The sequence below is a fragment of the Monodelphis domestica genome, chromosome 4 (genome assembly GCF_027887165.1).
Source record: "Monodelphis domestica isolate mMonDom1 chromosome 4, mMonDom1.pri, whole genome shotgun sequence".
Classification (NCBI taxonomy): Eukaryota; Metazoa; Chordata; class Mammalia; order Didelphimorphia; family Didelphidae; genus Monodelphis; species Monodelphis domestica.
The window spans coordinates 290,241,806-290,265,915 of record NC_077230.1 but is presented as its reverse complement, the minus strand read 5'-3'; the positions used below and the strand labels follow the sequence as shown (position 1 = coordinate 290,265,915).

Sequence of the window (24,110 nt, the reverse complement as noted above, 5' to 3'; positions counted from 1 at the left end):
CTAGATCTAATTTCCTGCAAAGTCAGGCCTATTGTTTTATTTTTATTGATTTATTTTTAAAACCCTTACCTTCTGTCTTAGAATCAATACTGTAGATTGGTTCCAAGGGAGAAGAGTGGTAAGGGCTAGGCAATAGGGGTTAAGTGACTTGCCCAGGGTCACACAGCTGGGAAGTGTCTGAGGTCATATTTGAACCCAGGACCTCCCATCTCTGGGCCTGGCTCTCAATCCACTGAGCCACCCAGCTATCCCCCAAAGTCAAGCCTATTGATTTTTTAAAAAAGTCTTCATGATTGAGGATTTTCACTGTGTAGTGATATTTACATTATTGATGTTCTGAGTCCTGCCTCATCCTTTCAGGCATGTCGAACTATTGTGAACGATATAGTGAAGGCATGAAGCATGTCCTAAAAACTTTTGGGCCAATTCCAGACTTCTCTGGAGCAACTTTAGAGAATGTTCATCAGGTATGTATTCTGGTGTGGAAAGCCACTCCACCAATTCAGATCAGCCTCTTGTCTGCAATTAAGAACTTTAGACATTTGAAACCCAGCCCCTTCTTAACCTCTTGCTTTCTCTCTCCCACTCCAGCTTTATACAGAATTCTGGGGGTAATCTTTGCCTTGCTTACTAGCCCTAGAAGGTCCTTATGGCTCCTGATCAGGTCTTATCTGAGCCACCAGGACTTGAAAGATCATTCAAGAGCTTAAAAGCAATTCATTTGGTAATTCCAGGGCTGACTGGTCTCAGGATAAAATTGTAGAGGCAACAACATCCTCTCAGTAACTGGGAAGTACCATGATAAAATTGACTTTTCCTTCTCTTGTGCTGCCTGGAAAATGAAAAAATCATGGTTGATGAGGTGAGCCAACAGAGTGGACCCAACATCTCCTTCTGAGCTCTGCTTTACCAGATCTTCTCTTTCCTTTACTACAGGCTATGTGTGCCCACATTCCTGCTGACCCAGCACACCTGGCTGCCAGGAGGCAGTGGCGGGATGAATGCCTCATGAAGCTTGCCAAGTTGAAAAGCCAAATGCAGGCTGAGTGAAGTTCCCCATAACAACACTGTTGTCACACTTCATGTGGCAAGCACTTTCTGGAATATAATCATAGAAATGTCCAATCTGATTGCTTTAAACCAATGAAAACCCTTGTCCCCTTTTGCACCAGAGAAGACTCCTCCCCATTTAGTATAGGAACTCCCTACTTGATTTGATAAGCTTTGGCAAATGCCCCAGAGTTATAGCAGAGAATGCACATTTGGTGTTCTCAGAAACATGGACCAGGAGAGGTGTGTGTTTCCAGGAGCACTGAACAAGCTGAGGAAACCCAGGCTGTTTGTCCTGGCACCAGAGACAACCAAGAGTCTGATGAAGAGATCACTTGGTGACTGCCTAAAACAAAAACAATCATTGATGAGATTCATAATCCTTTTTGTTTTTTTACTGAGATTGTGTACATTAGCATTACTCAATGATATTATTGTTAGCTTCCTGATGCTTTGATTTGTAGTGAAATGTCTGTCAAATCATTTCTTCTTAAATGTGCCACATCATATCAAAGCACTGCGAATGACTATCTATGCATTTATTTGTAAAAGTTTTTCTTAATAAATATTTCTGATTCCCATACAGTGACCTATTTTCTCAATGATCTTTCAGCCAATGATAGTGCTGGGTGAAGAAGCCTCACTCAGATGGCCTGTACTGGATGGTGGTATTTTAATAGCAGTTATTAGAAATGCCTTTATCTAGAGAGAAAGGGCATGAGGGCAGTGATGGTGAAACTTTTAGAGACTGAGTGCCCAAACTGCACCCTCACCCTGCATGGGAGCCCCTGCCTTACCCCAGACAGGGGAGGGAGGAAGCACAGGAGGAGAGAAATGCCCTCAGACATGCATGGGGAGGAGGAAGGGAGCAGCTCCTCCAGCACTTGTGTCATAGGTTCACCAACATGCCCCTTGTGGATAAAGAAGGAAGATCTTAGTTCAAAACCCACCTCTGACATATTGTTTGCATGTCCATGGACAGTTTTAAGGCTGAGTTGCACAATAGATACTAATCTTCATTGGAAGAGATGGTTTCCACAATAGGAGTTCCCTATAGTAATGAAATTAAAGGTCCAAAAAAAAAAGAAATTAAAAATAGGAGAGGGGTCAGGGCTAATTGATCTTGACTATTATTGCCTATTATGAGATAAATGATACAATGCATGGAGACAAACCTCTAGGCAACTGGTGGTGAAGTGGACAGAGAACTAGACCTGGAGTCAAGAGGTCTTCAGTTCAAATTCAACTTCAGAACTTTCTAATTGTGTTTCCCAGGGCAAATCACTTAACCTCTGACTATCTTAGCTTCCTCAGGTATAAAACGGGGATAATAATAGCACCTAATTGTTGTGACTATCAAATGAAATAGTATTTGTAAAGCTCTTAGTACATTGTCTGGCACATAATACAAGAGATGTTTAATAAATTCATATTCCCTTCTCTTTCCCAACTCTGCCTCTGTCCTTGGGCAGAAAAACAGTGTAGACTAGAAATAATAATAATAACATTAACATAGTACATAAAGGCTTGCAACTAACTTGTGGAGTAGATTCTCTAGATATTATTTTCCTCCTTTTACAAGTGAGGAAACTGAGAGGTTACATGAAGCTATTTTTCTTATAGCTACTAAGTGTCAGGCAAAGTTTGAACTGAGATTTTCTGGCTCTGTTTGCCACACAATATCTATAGCATCACAGGATGCCTTCAAGGCCAACATCACATTTTACAAATGAAGATACTGAGAGTTAGAAATTTACCCAGGGTCACACCAAATAGTAGATGAAAGAATCAGGATTTGAACCCAGGTTGGCTGACTCTAAATCCAATACACTTTCCACTGTACCATGCTGCCTTCCATTGTGAAACCCAGTCCAACTCTATCACTTACTCCACCGTGTGATTAGATATGACCCTTAAATGCTATGACTGTTCACTTTTCTCTTAAGTACAGATTTTAAAACTGATTACCTGGAACAGGGTTGTCAGATGCAAATAGTAACAGAGGCCAACATACCCCACAAAAGGATCCTTGCAATCTATATATTAACTTAGAAAACCACATATTGTCATTATTTGTATTTTTGTTTCATTAAATGTTTCAATTACCTTTTTTCAAACCCTTACCTTTCATCTTAGAATCAATACTGTATTTTTTTCTAAGACAGAAGGGCAGTAAGGGCTAGGCAATGGGGGTTAAGTGACTTGCTTAAGGTCACACAGTGTGAACTTTAGATTACTCCACCCTACTTAGTCTAACAAAATCAGGAATGTCTACACTCATACTTAAGGATTAAGTATCTAGGAGATGGCCTATGATAGACATGTGCTAGCAAATGACAAATCAGAAACAGCTGACAGACCCTTGAGCTGGCCTAAGTCAAGCCTAAGATATCATTGGTACATGTAAGATGTAGGAAAGTGATGTAAAACCCTTTATATATTTCATGTCACTTCCTCTCTCTGGCCTCTTTTGTGGCAGAGAGGTGGCTGATGGCAGCTTGCTGAGCATGCTAAGTGTTCTGGCATCTTGGTGTTGCGGAAGCTATTGTCCGGGTTGGCGGTGAGTTTTCCTTGATACTATACTGGGAGAAGCTTAGAAGCCTAGTTCAGGTGAGGCATCTTACTGAGTTCTGTCGGAGTTTAGGCTCCTTTACTTTCCAAACACTACCCTCTTAGAAAGTCACTAATCTTCAGAGCCCTCATGGCGGAGGACTTTGAACTTCCCCTGGCACAGGCCAGGCGGGAGAAATCCTACACCCTTTCCCTCTCCCTTCTTCTTAATTCCTTTCCTTTATATTAATTAAACCACCATAAATTTACTAACTGACTTGGGTATTTTATTTGGGATATAACCTGGCCACCAAATTTAATTTAGATTAGGTCACAACCCTAAAATTATCCTTACAGCAGCCAGGAAGTGTCTGACATTAAATTTGAACCTAGGACCTCCCATCTCTAGATTTGGCTCTCAATCCACTGAGCCCTCTAGATGCCCCTCCAATTATATTTTAATCTGATTTGCATTTGGGAGTATTGAAGGCCATGTCAACTGCATTTTTGGAAATCCTAGGTTTGTCCCTGTCTTCTGAAAACTTGCTGGGAGGGAAGTCCCAGACTGACCCCTTTCAGACTGAACAATAGACCTTAAAGTACTGAATGACCCCAGTTAAATGTTAAGTACCCTTTTTTGTCTTAGTAGTTTCTCCCATTGTATTCAAGTCCTCTCCCATTGTATTCAAGTCCTCTCCCCTAGGCTAGACCCTTCCCTTTTGTATCCATTGTAAAGAATTTAGCCTCTCCCAGATAATTCTGTCCTGGACTTCTCTATTCCTTATAGCCACAGTAAAGCCAATCAATCATTAGTTCCCCAAAAGGTATATAAGTTTCCCAAGTTCTATTCTTCTTTGGAGAATCCTATCTTGTGGTGATTCTCACAGAGATACTATTTATTTCCAGAGTCCCAGAGCCCTTGGCTTTGTGTGGTTTTTAGGCGTTTAACTCTGTGTGGCAGCAGATTATTGAGCACTGTCTCTTTCCCGATTAAAGATTTGGTTTTGCTGACTACTTTAGTAGTTCTGTGTTTTTCCAAGTTAACAGCCACAATACTATAACTGACATAGGGATATTCCAGATAGTATTCCTTTTTAAAAAACAAAACCCTTAGTTTATGTCTTAGAATTAATATACTGTGGATTGGTTCCAAGGCAAAAGAGTGGTAAGGGCTAGGCAGTGGGAGTTAAGTGACTTGCCCAGGGTCACACAGCTAGGAAGTATCTGAGGGAAGACTTAAACCCAGGACCTCCTGTCTCTGGGCCTGACAGTTCACTAAGCTACCTCCCTCCCAATCCTTTCCCCCTCCCCCCATAACATTTCTAACAGGTGCTAATCAAATACTTTGGTTCTAAGGCTAAACCAAAAGAAACTCTTGTCTAAGGGCTCTTAATCTGGGGGCCCTGTATTTGTTTTTTGTTTTGGTTTAAATTTTTTTTTTGTTACATTTCAATATAATTTTCCTTCTTTGTAACTCGATATTTTAATTTGTTGCATTTATGATTCTGAGAGGGGGAACTTAGACTTCATCAGACTCAGAAGTCTCTGACACAGGAAAGGTTCAGAACCCCTGCTCTGGGCTTTTGTTCTAGTTCATGGACCTCGCAGCTTGGCTCTATGTGTGGGAACATTTCCATATAACTTGAATTATGTTTTTTTGTTGTTGGTGGTGGTGGTGTTTATTTATTTTGAGATGTGAAAACAAAAGATCACTGCTGAAATGGTTTGTATTTCTTTCTCTAAAAAAACCCTTATGTTTGGCTGCCATCTTCATATGGATTATAAAGGAGAGAATTTTCTGTCCCCTGATATTGAAGATTTTGATTATTCCAAGCTAAAAGGGAAATGGGAAAGAAAACTGACCTTAGACAATTAAGAAAACAACTTGTACATTATCTCATTTGATCTTCACAGCCTACATGTGAGGTTTGCCAGTGTATCTCTATTTTGCAGATGAAAAATGTGCCTATTTTCAGAAGACAATACTGTAATTGAATCCATCTGCACCATACATCCTTGTTAGTGAAATTCATAGCAATGTGAAAGAGATTGATCTGATTATGCACAACTGGAAAACAAGTATGAAAAAATAATGCTCTGTCTCGCAGGTAGATAGCAAGTCAGTCCAATTAGTCTATCACTACATATATCTTCAGGGCAGTTAGGTGGCATAGTGGATAGTGCTGGGGTTGGAGTCAGGAAGAGTCTTCTTGAATTCAAATCTTGCCTCAGACATTGATTAGCTGTATGACCCGGGGTAAGTCACTTAACCCTCTTTGCCTCTGTTTCCCATCAATTAAATGAGCTGGGGAAGGAAATGGCAAACCACTCTATAATCTCTGCTAAGAAAATGCCAAATGGGATCATGAAGAGTTGGCCATGACAGAAATGACTAACCAAGAACAATCTATATCTTCCTGGGTTGAAGATGGAGGTAGTTCATTAGTACACATCTCCTGGACACACTGTAAAAAAGAATGATGAGGTATCAGAGGTGAAGAGGATTGATTGTGAGGTGGGTTGCCTTCAGGAAACTGTGCTGTGCCTTTAATCACCATAAGCTTAACACTGAAATAAAGATACCTTTTTTTTTTTTAATCCATACCTTCCATCTTAAAATCAATATTGAGTATTGGTTCCAAGACAGAAGAGTGGTAAAGGCTAGTGTTATAAGGAAAAGTTAAATTAGGTAGGAAAGTGTGTAAGTTTGCAAAGAGAAGTGGCCTGAGACCAGCAGGAAGATTCTGGAACTTTGAAGAAAGGGTTAGATTGCTACTGAGTCTGTTAGCTGTTCTCTCTGGAGAATATCTTGAGTGGTGGCTGCGTTTCCTTAGTGGCTGATCCTATCCTGTGCCGCTTACTTTTTTGGTTGCTGTATTTCATCAAGGAAGTTCCTGGTGATCCTGAACCATCTGCAGTTATTGTGAGACTGGGCCTGGATCCTTTTGGATCTAGGACCTTCCCTGGACCCAGCTAAGGTGGTTTTAGTCAAGATCAGGGACTGGGGATTTAGACAGGGAGGATTAGAGTAGGAAATTCACTCTGAAGAAATCTCTGTGAAGAGATATTTAGAACTGGGGGAGGGAGGGGTTAGGTAGTTGACATTAGTTTAGGATTATCCCAAATCCCCTTTTCTACTTCCCTTATTTAATAAATCCAACGATCTGTCCCTGTCATATAGTGGTCTGGGTTTGTTACGTCAGGACAGGCTCTGCCTGGACTGGACTTGTTGGCCTTCCCAAAAAAGTCACCTTCTGATACTGGCCTACATTTAAAAATCTAATTCCATCCCCAAACCACCCTACATTACACTAGGCAATGGGAGTGAAGTGATTTACCTAGGGTCACACAGGTAGGAAGTGTCTGAGGTCAGATTTGACCTACTGTCTCCAGGCATGGTTCTTTATCTACTGAGCCACCTGGCTGCCCCAATACCCTTTTTTTTTTTTTTTAATGTCAGTAACCTTCCTATATAGTACATGGAAGCCAGTCATGTTACTCTCTCAGGAAGCTTATTTCATAGTCACATAACTGATTGTTAGGACATTTTTCCTTATATCAAACCCAAATCTTCCTCTTTGCAACTTTACTCCATTGCTCCTTAGTTCTGCCCTCAGGTTAAGCAGAATTTGTCAAATTCCTACTACCACCACAGAATCCTGTTACTTTAAGGCCAATATCATTTTAATTTAATTTAATTTTAATGCCAATATTCTCCAGGTAAAGGTCTATGCCTTCAAATAATGGGATTTTGCCATCTCAGAAGAATTTAAATTGGAAATAGCCCAAAGGGAAATGGAAAGATGATATGTATAAGCAGGCCACAGCATGTTCCCGATAATAACTTGCTTGCAAGAAGTTGTCTAAATGGCCTTATTATGGATATGTATTCTCAGAGAAATGGATCAGTTATACATGTAATCTGCTTTGCCATATGTGCTGTCATGAAATCTCAAGACCTAAGAAGTTACTTGCTGCTAGTCAAGCAGACTTCCCAGAATTCTCTAGGTCTTAGAGATCACATATGCCTAGAGTGCCCAGGCAGGCTTGAGCTTGACTGGCCTTCTGGGATGTAGAGGAGGGCTGAGGAGAAGCTGTTTTGGACTTGAAAAAGAGGTAGGGAGAATATTTTTCCAGGACGGTTTGTCTAGGGTCAGGGTCAAGCATCTGTGCCTATTTGAAGTTGAGCATGAGAGCTTCTTGACCTCAGGGATTCTGGGAAGTCTGCTTCAACCAGAAAATCACTGTCTTTGGTTTTTATGGCAATGCCAGTGGCAAAGCAGACTGTATAGAGAGAATGGAAGACCACAGATGGAAGATCCATTTGGTGCGCTGGTAGTGTTCAGTGTGTTTGGGTGATTTATAGGTACACATGGACAAAAACTGAACATGATAAGAAGTTGTGAAGGGGCTGAGATTTGCTCTGGTAGAAGGAATATCCACACTGGCAGAATCATGTGTCCCCCAAAGCCAAACTCAGAAAGCAGAGGAATACGCTGAAAAGAAGGATTCCTATGGACCACTTATTGACTTGGCTTCAAAAAGTAACGTGATCTACTTTTTTATATATTAAGTATTTCCCAATTAGGAATGGCTGAACAAGTTAACGGTATATAATTGTAATGGCATACTATTGTGCTATGAGAAATGAGGAGCAAGATGGTTTCAGAAAAACCTGGAAAGACTTATATAAACTAATGCATGATGAAGGGAGCAGAACCAGGAGAACATTGAATGCAGTTACAGCAATATTGTACAATGGTCACCTGTGAATGACTTGGCTATTCTCAGCAATACAAAGATCTAAGAGAATTCCAAAGGACTCATGATGGAAAAGTGCTCTCCACCTCCAGAAAAAGAACTGATGGAGTCTGAATGCATATCAAAGCATATTTAAACAGACAAACAAAGAAACAAAAAACTTTCCTTGTTTTTCTCACCTTTTGGAGGAGAGTCTTTTCTTTTACAACATGGATTTTTTTTAAACCCTTTCCTTCCACCTTATAATCAATACTGTATATTGTTTCTAAGGCAGAAGAGTAGGAAAGGCTAGACAATGGGGGTTAAGTGACTTGCCCAGGGTCACACAGCTAGAAGTATCTAGGGTCAAATTTGAACCTAGGACCTTCCATCTATAGGTCTGACTCTCAATCCATTGAGCTATCCAGCTGCCCCCATGATTCATTTTATCTGCTTAATGCTTTTTTATTTTAGAAGGAAAGATTTTTTTGTCTCCTTTCCCCCAATCTATGGGGAAAAAAAGGGACCATGCCTCTTTTGCTGCTTTTCAGTATTTTTAGATTCTCATGGGAAAATATCTCATTTTAAAACCAAAAGGAAGAACCCAAAGGTTTCATTTGAGGATTCATATGACTGCACACATATAACCTATATCAAATTGCTTACCTTTTCAATGATCAGGGAGAGATGGGAAGGAGAGAATTTGGAACTCAACATTTTGAAAAATGAGCATTAGATATTTTTTATACATAATTACAAATAAGCCAAATATTTTTTTAAAAATTCTCAATTACATTCTAATCTGCTTTTGGCTATTCTCAAAATGTTATGGGCCAGCAGACCACGTGTGCAACCCATCAACACCAAAGTGAACTTGCAGGAAAAGGAACTGTGACTCAAAGAAGTTTGTATTCTTCACTCTCAATGATCAGTTCTAAAATGCAACTTTTCTTGCATCCATTTATTTCTTCCTTTCTCTCTTCCTTTCTTCCTTTCTTTCTTAGTAACAATTCCAAGACAAAAGGGTAAGGGCTAGGCAAAGTGGGTTAAGTGACTTGCCCAGGGTCACTGGAATGGAAAGCTAGGAAAATGTCATAGGCCCATAACTCTTGTGAAGGAGGTCCTCATCACCTTTCTCTCCTGGGTAAACTTCCTGAATGGTTCTCCTTTATCTTGCTTCTTCCTTCTTTCCTTCTTCTTCCACATAGTTGCAAAATTAGTAATTCTAAATGACGTTTGATTGTGCCACTCTCTTGTTCTAGCAGCATCCGTGTCTCCTTAATGTCCCAAGGATGAAATGAAAATGGCCCTGAGCTTTAAAGCCCTTAACAACTTCACTCCATACTCCCATCATATATTCCTCATTCCAGCCAAACATGCTGGATACTCATCCTTTATCTCCATGCCTTTGCATAGGCTATCTTTCATGCCTGGAGCCTCTCCTTCCTCACCAGTCCCCTTCAGGACTCCACTAAAGTACCACATGTGATCTGCTCTAGCTTCTAGCTCCATATAGCTTTGTTTTCCATATAGCTCTTCTTGCCTTTGCTTCTCATACCCACCACGTTGTTGTTTAGTCATTCAGTCTTGGCTGACTCTGTGGACCCTGTGGACCATACCACCTTATTACTGTCCATGGAGTTTTCTTGGCAAAGATACTGGAGTGCTTTTTCCTCCTTAAAGCAAATAGAGATTAGGTGACTTACCTAGGATCACATAGCTAGTAAATATCTGAGGCTGGATTTGAACTCAGGTCTTCTTGAATACGGCTTCTCAAAAGCAGACCCAGATTCATTGGGTAACTCAAGTACCCAGTATGACCAGGAAAAGGTCCTCGTGAAATATATTTGGGGGAATACTGACTGCTAAAGGCAAAAGAAACTGCCATTTAATTTGGGATCATTTTGGGCTGCAAATCAATGACAAATGTAATCTGACAAAGAAAGAGATGTTCAGATAAAGACTAAGCAACTCAGATGTGTGACTTGAAGTGAGGAGAGAGTCTCATGGTGCTAAGTTGGGCTCAATCCTGGAGAGAAACTCAAGACTGTGGCAATATTGGGCAAACAGCTTTTCACTGCTTAAGGACTTTGATAAATGTAATGAGCTGTCATGACTCCAGGGGAATAATCATGGAAGAATGCTTCCCACCTCTTAGCAGAAAGGTAAAGAATGAGACATACCTTTATAGACATCATCAATACATGTCTGCCTTTTCCCCTGACTTTAAATTGCTAGCAAAACAGTCTTTTATAGAATTATAGGGGTGGAGTGGGAGAAAAGTATTAGTAATGCCAAAACTAAAGAAGAAAATGAGGGGGGAAAAGCATCAATCAGGCATTTCAAATGTACTTGGAAGAGAACAGAAGGAAATCTAGAAGGTGACCCAGAAAAGCAGGGAAGTACCATGGTGGTTTAGAGTATTTGTGTGAACATGTGTGGGTGCCCAGCATGTTCTAATAGAAATGTTGGGATTTATACATCTTTAAAAGTTTTGGAAAAAGACCTTTTTTCTGTATTTGAACTGCAGAGGCCATGAAAGGAATAGCTGGACAAGGCCACAAAGATAATCTTTGGATTCTGGTCTTCAGTGTGTGAAGAAAAATCCCCAGGAGCTCTCTGATCATACCTTTTGGGGAGCCCTTTTGCCACTCCAGAGTCTGTTCCAGGAGGCCAGGACTGCTGAGTCATGCTCCAGAGCTCAGGAGGTACCTACCAGAATGAATAGGTCAAACAAACTTTTGGAGGAAGAGAAGGGGGGCAGGGTGCACGTAGGTACAGATCAAACCCAAATTCCCCAAAATCTTGAGCCATAAAGGCCTATAAATACAAGTTGTAAAATTTGAAAATGCAATCCTCAGCATAGAGAGCAGCTATAAAAAAAATTATACATTTTCAGAGACCTCAGCTGCTTTTCAGCTTGGTATTTGCTAACAAATGGAGTGATGCTGGCTGGTTAGTTCTCTTTTATGGAGAGTGGAGCTGCTATGTAATTTCATTTAATGTCTATACTTTAATATTTCAGTGATTATGTTCAGAGGCCTGGGGGCAACAGGAACATTTTAAATGCACAATTAACAAAAACATATCTACGTAGCTAGATATAGGCAGAATTACTGTATGAGCCACTAGCTTTCATACTTTTATTTTATATTAATTTCTTCTCATCTTTGCCGTCTGATAATTAGTATAATTTCAATAAACTTTTTTAAGTGTGGTTAAGACAGTCAGTTGCTGCCTGCAAGGCAGAATAAACTACCTGTTCTTTCTCTCTTGAGTTCTCATCACCATGAATGACTTATGGGACATTTTCAAATGAATAGGAATCTCAAACTTCTGTCTTGGAATTGCTACTAAGAAAGAAAGGAAGAAAGGAGGAGAGAAAGGAAGAAATAAATGGATGCAAGAAAAGTAGCATTTTAGAATTGGTCATTGAGAGTGAAGAATACAAACTTCTTTGAACCACACTTCCTTTACCTGCAAACTTGTTTGTTCCAAAATGGAAATCATTTCTCCCTCTAAAACTCACTCCTCTTCCAAATTTCCTATTTCTGCCAGTAGTATCCCCATAGTCACCCAGGCTTATAACCTCAAAGTCATCCTTGATTCCTTGTTCTCCCACATCCAACCAATGGCACATTTCTCCTCTTTACTCACACAAACACCACCATTGTTCAGATTATTATCACTTCTTACAATTGTCTCAAAAATGATTTCTTTTCCTCTAGTATCTCTGCCACTCAAATCTATCTCCATTCAACTGCCAAAGGGATATTCCTAAAGCATATATCTGATTGTGTCAATTCCATGCTCAGTAAGCTCCAGCACCTTCCTATTGCTCTCTCTAGGAGGAAGTATATCCTTTTGCAGTTGGCATTTAAAACTCTTTGAAATATAGTACCAAAATGAATTCATTTAGTTAAGTCTTTCAACTAAACTTTTCTTTAAAAAGAAATCATCTCCATTTTTCTTGCAGTTTTGTAAAGGGATACATTTAATTATCTTTCATCATCCTTTTTCATAAATTTTACAAATGAGTATATATTCTAAACTTCTTTTGGCTTTTACTGCCATGTGTCTTTGTTTGGAAAGTAAATTAAATGTTTGCTGACTGGCAATCTTGAGACTTATTTAGTCTCATTGTAATAATACTATAATTAATTGACTTACATTTGTTAAACTTATCTATAAAAACTATTATGGTCAGTGACAACTGACCCACTTTTTGCTATCAGCAACTTGTTTCAATAGGCAATATTGAAGGACAAAAATGGCAATAGTTCATTTTGTAATACCAAAATTGCACACCAAATATTTCAATGCACTAAAAAGACAAATATGTGAGAAGCAGTAAAATGAAACCAAGTGTACATAGAGAAAATCTGGGTATGAAAATATACAATTTTGAATGCACAAAAATTAATTTTCAAGGTAAATGATGAAGGAAAAGACATCAAAAGCATGAAGGACAACCTCTAATCACATTATTGCCAAGGGAAAACAGTGAACAAGAAAACATCCCTGACTACCTACCCACCCATATGCTATGCCTACTTTACCATATTAATTTTAAAATATTTTATTAGATTATTTTATAATAATGCATTGAGAGCATCCACTATGAAGCTGTTAATAGGAAACAAATGTTTCCTAACAAGTAAAACTTCACAATTGAGAATATATCTTTACCATCATATAACTGACTGAAAGATATATTCAGGAGAATTCAAGATTCCATACATTTATTGACTATTTTAAAAAGTATTTGATTTGGCAGATTACGTCACCATAAAGAATCTCCTCCATGGTACCAGATCTTAAACTGTACTATAAAGCAGTGATCATCAAAAAAAATCTGGTACAGGCTAAGAAATAGAAGGATGGATCAATGGAATAGATTAGGGGCAAATGACCTTACCAATCTAGTGTTTAATAAACCCAAAGATCCCAGTTTTTGGGATGAGAACTCACAATTTAACAAAAACTACTGGGATAATTGGAAAACAGTATGCAAAAATTAGGTTTAGAGGACTTCCGGGTAAGCATGGTGGCAGCCTAGATGCGGGACTTATCCTCTCCTCAGCATCCACCAATATAGACTTCCTCAAAAGACCAAAAAAACCAAATTCATAAAAATGAAGGGACTCTACAAGAGTGTAGCATTGAAGGTATGTGGGAATTGGGCTTTTCCACACTATGAGGGGGGTGAAAAAGCTCTCACCCAAACATGAGCTGATCTACCCTCTCCCACCCCAACCTATGGAGCCAGAGTCAGAGCCAGCGTGCACCAGAATCAGTGAGTGAGTGAGGGGTACCTCTAGAGTGAGTAAGGGGCATCTCTAGGTCCTTGGGAGCTGGCCAAGACCACCAAAGACCAAACCCTGAGACCAGCTACACCTGAAACCCCGACAGGCCGGGGAGCGCAGACTGTGGGTGCTCTCAGGAAAGTGAATCAAAGAAAGGAAGCGAACAGTGGAGGTTGCAGAGATTTGAGAGCTTGCCTCAGGCAAAATCCTTGCTCCTTACCATACACAGAGAGCCTGCCCATCTCACTCAGATTTATGACTAAAAGGGGAAGGAAAAACCTCCAATGGTGGCAAATTGTGCTCAGGAGCAACAACCACCCTCCAAGAAAAACAAAAAGAAGGCATTGACCCTGGAAAATTTTTTATGGAGGAAAAACCCAGGCTAGAGAGGAAATAGAGGAGGAAATTAAAACAAAGCCAAAACCTTCCAAAAAAATGGAAATTGTCCACAAGCTCTTGAAGAATTTAAATTGGAGCTTATCAAAAAGATGGAAGCCTTCTGGTAAGAAAAGTGGGAAATAGTTCAAAGAGAAAATAACAGTTTAAAGGGCAAGAACTCCCAATTGGAGAAACAGCTGGAAGCCACAAAAAGCATGACAGACCAAACTGAAAAGGAAAACCAGTCTTTAAAGACAAGAATTAGTCACCTGGAAGACAATAATCTTACAAAACAGCAAGAATTAATGAAGCAAAGTTAAAAGACTGTCAAAATAGAAGAAAACATAAAATATCTCACTGACAAGATGACAGATCAGGAAAACAAATCACAATGAGACAATTTGAGTATCATTGGTCTACCTGAAAATACAGAAATAAACAGAAATCTTGACATCATAATATAATAAATCATCCAAGAAAACTGCCCTGATGTTCTTGAACAAGGGGGAAAAATAGACATTGAAAGAGTTCATAGAACACCCTCTGCACTAAGTCCTCAAAAGACAACTCCCAGGAATGTAATTGCCAAATTCTAGAGCTTTCAAGCTAAGGAGAAAATTCTACAAGAAGCCAAAAAGAGACAATTTAGATATCAAGGAACACCAATCAGGATCACACAAGACCTGGCAGCTTCCACACTAAAGGACCCCAAGGCCCGGAACATGATATTCAGAAAGGCAAGAGAATTGGGTCTTCAACCAAGGATCATCTATCCATCAAAACTGACTATATACTTCCAGGGGAAAATATGGGCATTCAACAAAATAGAAGATTTCCAAGTATTTGTAAAGAAAAGACCAGAAGTAAGTGGAAAGTTTGATATCCAAACACAAAGATCAAGAGAAACTTGAAAAGGTAAATAAGAAAAAGAGAGAGAAAGGGGAAATTGTTTTTTTTTTAATTCAAACTCTCTTCTTTAAGGGCTATAATTAGATCAAATTATATATATATGAATATATAGGGAAATGTTATTTGTAACTCTCAAAAGTTGCATTCATTATTATAGTAATGAGAAGAATCACTCAGAGGAAGTTATTGTGACATTAAGAACTATAAGATGTTATGCAAAAAAAAAAGAAAAGAAAAGGGGAGGGGGGATTGAAGAGGGCACCAAGAGATACTTAAAGAAATAAAATAAATAGGATAATCTTTATCACAAAAAGATACAAATGGGAAGGGGAGGGGAAGAATACTCTTATAAGAAGGAGAGGAAGAGAGTGCTAATAGGTAATACTTAAACCTTACTCTCAGTGAAATCAGTTCTGAGAGGGAAGAACATCTAGATCCATTGGGGTCTTGAATTCTATCTTATCCTACAGGGTAAGTGACAAGGGAAAACTAAGGGGAATAGGGGGAAGGGAGTACAAAAAGGGAGGGAAAGATATGGGGGAGGGAACTTAACAGACCCTAAAAAAACAAGAAGGGAACAAAAAGCAAAGTATATTAAGGGAGGGGATTAGGGGAATTGATTAAAAGCAAACCACTGGTTTAAAAGGTTATAGCAAAATAAGAAAGGATAGAACTAGGAGAAGATATCAAAATGCTAGGGAATACATAAGTGACAATTATAACTTTGAACATGAATGGAATGAACTCAGCCATAAGATGAAAACAAATAGGAGAGTGGATTAGAATCCAAAATCCTACCATATGTTGTTTACAAGAAACACACCTGAGGCGGTTATATACTCACAAGGTTAGAATTAAAGGTTGGGGCAAAATCTATTGGGCCTCAACTGATAGAAAGAAGGCAGAAGTTCTAATCATGATATCTGACAAAGCCAGAGTAAACATAGAACTGATTAAAAGGGATAGGGAAAGTAAATACATACTGATAAAAGGCAGTAAAGATAATGAGGAAATATCAGTAATCAACATGTATGCACCAAATGGTATAGCATCCACATTTCTAAAGGATAAACTACTGGAATTGAAGGAGGAAATAGATGGTAAAACTATACTAGTGGGAGACCTGAACCTACCACTATCAAGTTTAGATAAATCAAATAAAAAATAAATGAGAAAGAAGTAAGAGATATGAATGAAATCTTAGAAAAATTAGAGTTAATAGATATATGGAGAAAAATAAATAGGGACAAAAAGGAATATGCCTTCTTTTCAGCAGCACATGGTATATTTACAAAGATTGACCATGTACAAGGTCATAAAAACATGGCAAACAAATGCAGAAAAGCATAAATAATAAATGCAACCTTTTCATATCATAACACAATAAAAATAATGATCAGTAAAGGTACATGGGGAGCCAAATAAAAAATTAATCGGGAATTAAATAATATGATTCTCCAAAATTGGTTAGAGAAAAAATCATAGAAACAATTAATAATTTCATTGAAGATAATGACAATGATGAGACATACTTTCAAAATCTGTGGGATGCAGCCAAAGCTGTACTTAGGGGGAAATTTATATCCTTGAGTTCATATATTAACAAATTAGGGAGGTCAGAGATCAATGAATTGGACATGCAAATCAAAAAACTTGAAAGTGAACAAATTAAAAATCCCCAGATGAAAACTAAATTAGAGATCCTAAAAATTAAAGGAGAAATTAATAAAATTGAAAGTGAAAGAACTATTGAGCTAATAAACAATACTAGAAGCTGGTATTTTGAAAAAACAAACAAAATAGACAAAGGGTCAATCTAATAAAAAAAGGAAAGAAGAAAACCAAATTAACAGTATCATTGAAGAGGAAATTAAGTCAGTCATTAAAAACTATTTTGCTCAATTATATGGCAATAAATATGGATGATATGGATGAATATTTACAAAAATATAAATTGGCCAGATTAACAGAAGAAGAAATAGAATTCTTAGATAAGTCCATATCAGAAAAAGAAATCGAACAAGCCATCAAAGAACTCCCTAAGAAAAAATTCTCAGGGCCTGATGCATTCACAAGTGAATTCTATCAAACATTCAAAGTACAGCTAATCCTAATACTATACAAACTCTTTGACATAATAAGCAAAAAGGGAGTTCTACCAAATTCCTTTTATGACACAAATATGGTACTGATTCCAAAGCCAGGCAGGTCAAAAAATGGAGAAAGAAAACTATGGACCAATCTCCTTAATGAACATAGATGTGAAAATCTTAAATAGGATGCTAGCAAAAAGATTCTAGCAAGTCATCACGAGGGTGATTCAATATGATCAGGTGGGATTTATACCAGGAATGCAAGGATCGTTCAATATTAGGAAAACTATCCACATAATTGACCATATCAACAAGCAAACCAACAAACATCACATGATTATCTCAATAGATGCAGAAAAAGCCTTTGACAAAAGTGGTGTGACAAAAGAGTGACCACACTCATTCCTATTGAAAACACTAGAAAAGTATAGGAATAGAAGGGTCTTTCCTAAAAATAATAAACAGTATCTATCTAAAACCATCAGCCAACATCATCTGTAATGGGGATAAACTAGATGCATTCCCAATAAGATCAGAAATGAAACAAGGATGCCCGTTATAACTGCTCTTATTTAATATTGTACTAAAAACACTAGCAGTAGCAATTAGAGAAGAAAAAGAAATTGTAGGTATTAAAATTGGCAATGAAGAGACCAAGCTATAACTCTTTGCAGATGATATGATGGTTTACTTAAAGAATCCTAGAGAATCAACTAAAATCTAGTGGAAATAATCAACAACTTTAGCAAAGTTGCAGGATACAAAATAAACCCACATAAGTCATCAGCATTTCTATATATTTCCAATGCATCTCAGCAGCAATAATTAGAAAGGGAAATTCCATTGAAAATCACCCTAGACAATATAAAATACTTAAGAATCTGCCGAGACAAACACAGGAACTATATGAACACAACTACAAAACACTCTCCACACAATTAAAACTAGATCTAAACAATTAGAAAAACATTAACTGCTCATGGGTAGGATGAGCTAACATAATAAAAATGACCATCCTACCCAAACTTATTTACTCATTTAGTGCCATACCCATTGAACTATCAAAAAACTTTTTTACTGAATTAGGAAAAACCATAACAAAGTTCATTTGGAAGAACAAAAGATCAAGGATATCCAGGGAAATAATGAAAAAAATGCAAAGGAAGGTGGCCTTGTAGTACCAGATCTCAAACTATATACTATAAAGCAGTGGTCATCAAAACAATATGGTACTGGCTAAGAGACAGAAAGAAGGATCAGTGGAATAGACTTGGGGTAGGTGACCTTAGCAAGACACTCCAAGATAAACTCAAAGATCCCAGCTTTTGGGACTAAAATCCACTTTTTGATAAAAACTGCTGGGAAAATTGGAAGACAGTATGGGAGAGATTAGGCTTGGGTCAACACCTCACACCCTACACCAAGATAAACTCAGAATGGGTGAATGACTTGAACATAAAGAAGGAAACCATAAGTAAATCATGTGAACACAGAATAGTATACATGTCAAACCTTTGAGAAGGAAAGATTTTAAAACCAAGCAAGACTTAGAAAAGAGTTACAAAATGTAAAATAAATAATTTTGATTATATCATATTAAAAAGTTTGTGTACAAACAAAACCAAATCAAAATTAGAAGGGAAATAACAAACTGGGAAAAAAATCTTAACAAAAACTTCTGACAAAGGTCTAATTACTCAAATTTACAAAGAGCTAAATCAATTGTACAAAAAATCAAGTCATTCTCCAATTGTGTAACAGTTAAAATTTAGGGGAGACTATGGCATCTGAAATTAGTTTCTCTCTGCAAGGAGTATTATATTTTTTTAGAGGTTTATTGAAGATTAAGGATTAAAGAAAATATAGAATAAGGAAAACGTGCCTAGGCCAGAGGCCTAGACAAGACCTCACCTACATTATGGAAAGAGCCACGTCTGCTCCAAAACGGAAGTACAAAAAGAGAGAGAGACTCAAAAGCCTTTGCAATCAGCTTAAGTACCTTCTCAATCTCGCCCACCTCAGAATTCTGTGAGATTACAAAGCACCCTGGGGAAGTGGAGCAAGGACTTGTGGGGATTGAAGTCCAGAGTCCAAATCTCAATTTTACATTCTCTCATTTGATCCTCTGGGAAGAAGTCCTTCCCCAAAGGATCATAAAAACATAATCAATTTAAAGATTACAATAATTTGAGGATAAGAGAAAAAAAGAACAAAACCAATAATTACTGGACACATTGACAGAAAGCCAGTTAGGGGGCAGTCCCCTTTGGCATGAAAGTATACATGCAAATAAATGTTCAATCAACTACACCCAAAGTTCATTTTTGTGCAGCTTGTGGTCTGGAGGCTTCTTCATGGTGGCTTCTCCAACAGTTCAGTTCTGGATTCAGAGAGGTAGCTTCTTTTTTACCTAAAATTCTTCTCAAAAGGAATTTAAACTTTGCAATTTAAATAATGATATTTTTTACATTCCCCCCGTTAAGAGGGTGATTAAAAAAAAAAGGATCACTTATGGATGCATGGCTGAGTTTTGAGGTATATGAATCAATTGGCAAGAGATATTAAAAAGATATCAGAAAAATCCAAATAAAAAAGAAAAATTTCTGGATGAAAATATAGACTATCAAAGTCTTATGTGTAAAATTCCAAGTAAAAAGAAAAATAAATCTATAACAGGTCCTTGAATCAGGGCCCAATTAAAATGATCTAAGCAATGATGCATTTACCCAGTCAGTAGCCAGGACTACAGAAAGGTATCACACTATGAGAGGCAGAAAAGAAAGGGACCAGATTATAGAAGCCAAGTAGGAGCCAAGTTTGGGGATACTCATCTTTGAGTATCTTCAGAGTGTGTGTGGACACAAGGAAAGCTTATGTCTTAACACATGTTAAACATAGTAACCTCGAGTCTTCACACTAGGTTCAAGACCTTTGTATTGGCCTAGAAGTGCATCAATCAATCCTGTATTGGCTTTTCTTTGGCCCTGTGCAATGGCTCTTGTGTGTATATCTTATCCTGGAATCAGACAGAATCATTAAGCAAAGTCCCATAATTTATTTAAATAATTAGTGGCATCGTTTTTATAGTCACAAGCTTTTTTGGGCATGCATTAGCAAATGTATCTTAAACTTATATTACTGAAAAATCAAAAGGTTAAGAGAAAATCTTAATGCTGGTGACATGTGCTTGAAATATGAGAGAAAAAAAACAAATAGTATATTGCACATGCAAGAAAAATATAATAATAAAAGAGCTTTAAAATTCAAAATATAGCTTATAATCATTGACACTCTGTGTCAGCTAGGAACATAAAAAATAAAAAAAGGCTTTCTCACCAAAAATGAGATCCATTTCCTCTTAATATCTGGCCATGTTCACTGTGAGTGGAAGGCAAATGAATTGAACAAGGTTAACAATTTTTCATCTTTAAAAACACAGTAGTACAAATATGTAGTTATCAAAATCCCCAAAATTCTCAATAGCCCAATTAATTACAATAGCAAACAAACACACTTTCATATTTCACATAAGTTGCTGTATGGCATTTAAAAATCTATGAATTGATGGATATTTGTCACAAGTTTTTACAATCATAGCAATCTTTCAACCTTGGTAAGAAACATATTTTTTTTAAACAAAGTAAAACTCATCTTGGGTTAAGAACATAATCAAGAAATCTATATATTCTGGTAGAAGTTAAGTAGTGAGCTGAAGAGTATAAATAAAAGATGCTCCTTTTTTGGAAGCTTATAGGGATACAAATGCCCTGAGATTAACTGCCCAACTTCCATTCACATGTGGGAAGGTTGGGGTTTATAAAATGTATTTCACTTCAGCTACTAGAATGGGCCTTACCTCGTGGTAGGGGCAGGCAAAATAACCAGAGATTGTTAAAAAAATTACAAAAATCATATTTAAAAAACCCTTAAATCATTTGAGGCATTTAGCACATTAAAATTTTCCAAGGTTGTTATACAATTATAACCAGTTCTGAAGACCATCCATTCTCTATGTCAATTTACAAAGGCAAAAATAGAAAGGCTGTTTTTTCATATATGGGCTTATTCAATAATATTTTTTCAGCATAGTTATAGGGGAAAAACAACAGAATTTAACACTAGTTAACTCAGTACATTTAAAATAAATGCAATCAACCTTCAGTGTAACAGAATAATATTCAATCCAGTAATATATGAATTTAAAATCACAAAGTTAAACCATAACAAAAAATGCAATAGAAATACAGAGAGTTTTTATAAACCATTGGAGTCTGAAATGCCTTAAAATATAGCCTTTAGTATCTTCAAAGTTCCTTGGGTTCTTATCCATTTAAATGTCTATTGTCAGAAGGCAGAGTGGTAAGGGCTAGGCAATGGGGGTTAAGGGATCTGCTCAGGGCCCCACAGCTGGGGAGTATGTGAGGCCAGATTTTAACCCAGGACTGCATGTCTGTAGGCCTGGTTCTTAGTTTTCTGAGCCACCCATTTGCCCCTTCAATGTTAGTTGAATCTTCTCCCTGACACTCAGGTGAAGTCAATGCTATTACTAGAACAGTCAAAAGGTATCCTTTTAAATAGCCCATTGTTTAAAAGTCTGTTTGAAAAGTCTGTTTCTTCTCTCTCTCCTGCTATAAAACCCCTGTGGTCAATATCCTCATCAACATGGAGGCTTAACCTAAGGGAAAATTACCTGTTCTCCTTTCCCTCTCGTCTCTTCCCTCTGCCCACGTGGCCAATACTGTTACCAGCTGGTCGCAATGAGTCCTGAGCCATCTGCTCCAAGGATCTGGGTGATGAGCCGGCTGGGGTCAAGCTCGTGGGTCTGGGGCTGGGGTGATGAGCTGTTTGGGTCAGAGGCCAGATTGGTGAGAGACAGACCGCCAGGGTGGGTAGGGCCGGGAGCCGGAGCGCAGACAAGCAGGGCCAGGAGCTCGGGCACCAGGTGAGAGGCCAGGAGCAGAAGCAGGATCCAGAGAGGGCCGCAGGCAGAAGCTGATCAAGATGGTTTTCTAAAGAGCATCTTGGAGAAAAGTGGCTTTAAAAAAATCATTATCTAGGCTAAAAAATTTTGAGAAGTTCTCGTCCCTTCGTGGTTGCCATGCTGTTACAGTTAAAATTTAGGGGAGACTATGACATCTGAAATTAGTTTCTCTCTGCAAGGAGTATTATATCTTTTTAGATGTTTTTTGAAGATTAAGGATTAAAGAAAATACAGGATAAGGAAAACGTGCCTAGGCCAGAGGCCGGGACAAGACCTCACCTACATTATGGAAAGAGCCACGTCTGCTCCAAAATGGAAGTACAAAAAGAGAGAGAGACTCAAAAGCCTTTGCAATCAGCTTAAGTACCTTCTTGATCTTGCCCACCTCAGAATTCCGTGAGATTACAAAGCACCCTGGGGAAGTGGAGCAAGGACTTGTGGGGATTGAAGTCCAGAGTTCAAATCTCAATTTTACAATTGATAAATGGGCAAGGGACATGAATAGGCAATTTTCAGTCAAAGAAATCAAAACTATTAATAAGCACATGAAAAAGTGTTCTAAATCTCTTATAATCAGAGAAATGCAAATCAAAGCAACTCTGAGGTATCACCTCACATCTAGCAGATTGGCTAACATGACAGCAATGGAAAGTAATGAATGTTGGAGGGGATGTGGCACAGTCAGGACATTAATGCATTGCTGGGTGGAGTTGTGAATTGATCCAACCATTCTGGAGGGCAATTTCAAACTATGCCCAAAGGGTGCTAAATGTCTGTCCACCCTTTGATTCAGCCATAGCACTGCTGGGTTTGTACCCCAAAGAGATAATAAGGAAAAAGGCTTGAACAAGAATATTCATAGCTGCGCTCTTTGTGGTGGCAAAAAATTGGAAAACGAGGGGATGCCCTTCAATTGGGGAATGGCTGAACAAATTGTGGTATATGTTGGTGATGGAACATTATTGTGCTCAAAGGAATAATAAAGTGGAGGAATTCCATGGGAACTGGAACAATCTACAGGAATTGATGCAGAGTGAGAGGAACAGAACCAGGAGAACAATGTACACAGGGACTGATACACTGTGGTACAATTGAATGTAATGGACTTCTCCATTAGTGGCAATACAGTGTTCCTAAACAACCCGGAGGGATCTATGAGAAAGAACACTATCCACATTCAGAGGAAAAACTGTGGAAGTAGAAAAACAACTGCTTGATTACATGAGTCAAGGGTATATGGTTGGGGATGTAGACTCTAAATGAACATCCTAGTGCAAACACCAACAACATGGAAATGGCTTCTGATCAAGGACACATGTAGTACCCAGTGGAATTATGTTTCAGCTATGGAAGGAATGGGGGTGGAGGAGAGGGAGGAATAGAATATTATTTTTGTAACCAAGGAATAATGTTTGAAATTGACCAAATAAAATAAAAAAAATTTTTTAAAATTAGGTTTAGATCAATATTTCAATGCTATACCAAGATAAGATCAAAATGCGTATATAATCTTAACATAAAGAGTGATATTATAAGTAAGTTAGGGGAACATAGAAGAGTTTGCCTGTCAGATCTATAGAGAAGGGAAGAATTCATGGAATTATTTTATTAAATTCCATAAAATATCACTTTGACACTTTGGTATAACATTAAAAGTATAAATTAATTTTGGTATTTTTATTACACACTTTTACTTTAATCATTTTACATTTACATTTTACCTTTTATTACATTTGCACAACCTACCAATGAGCTCTGAATATTCTTCCACCTATTTAAACTGCTTTATATTTTTAAAATAAACATTCTTTTTTCAATTACGTGTAGAAACAATTTTTGGCAATTGTTCTCTGACATTTTTTGTTTCAGATTCCTTGCCTTCCTTCTTCCCTCCACTCCCTCCCTGAGGCAGTAAATATTCTAATAGAGGCTGTACCAGTGCTTTCATGCAATATATGTTTCCATATTCCCTATGTTGTGACAGAAGTCACATCACACATACAATAAAAAAACTCATGAAGGAAATAAAGTGAATGATAGCATGCATTGATCTTCAGGTAGATTCCAACAGTTTCTTCTTTGGTTGTGGATAGCTTTTTTTTT

The 24,110-nt window shown here is 37.9% G+C and overlaps 1 protein-coding gene across 2 annotated transcripts in view; it reads left to right on the top strand.

Moving 5' to 3' along the window:
* CRYL1 (crystallin lambda 1) overlaps window positions 1-1,631 on the top strand; it is a 213,156-nt gene extending 211,525 nt beyond the window's left edge. The window contains exons 7-8 of one of the 2 annotated variants that reach the window (XM_007495199.2): window positions 361-467; window positions 937-1,631. In XM_007495199.2, coding sequence (XP_007495261.2) covers window positions 361-467; window positions 937-1,050 — 221 coding nt within the window. In that variant the 3' untranslated portion in view covers window positions 1,051-1,631. Of the gene's footprint in view, window positions 1-360 lie in introns of both variants that reach the window. The other variant, XM_056794670.1, reaches the window with a different exon arrangement.
* The last annotated feature ends 22,479 nt before the right edge of the window (window positions 1,632-24,110 follow it).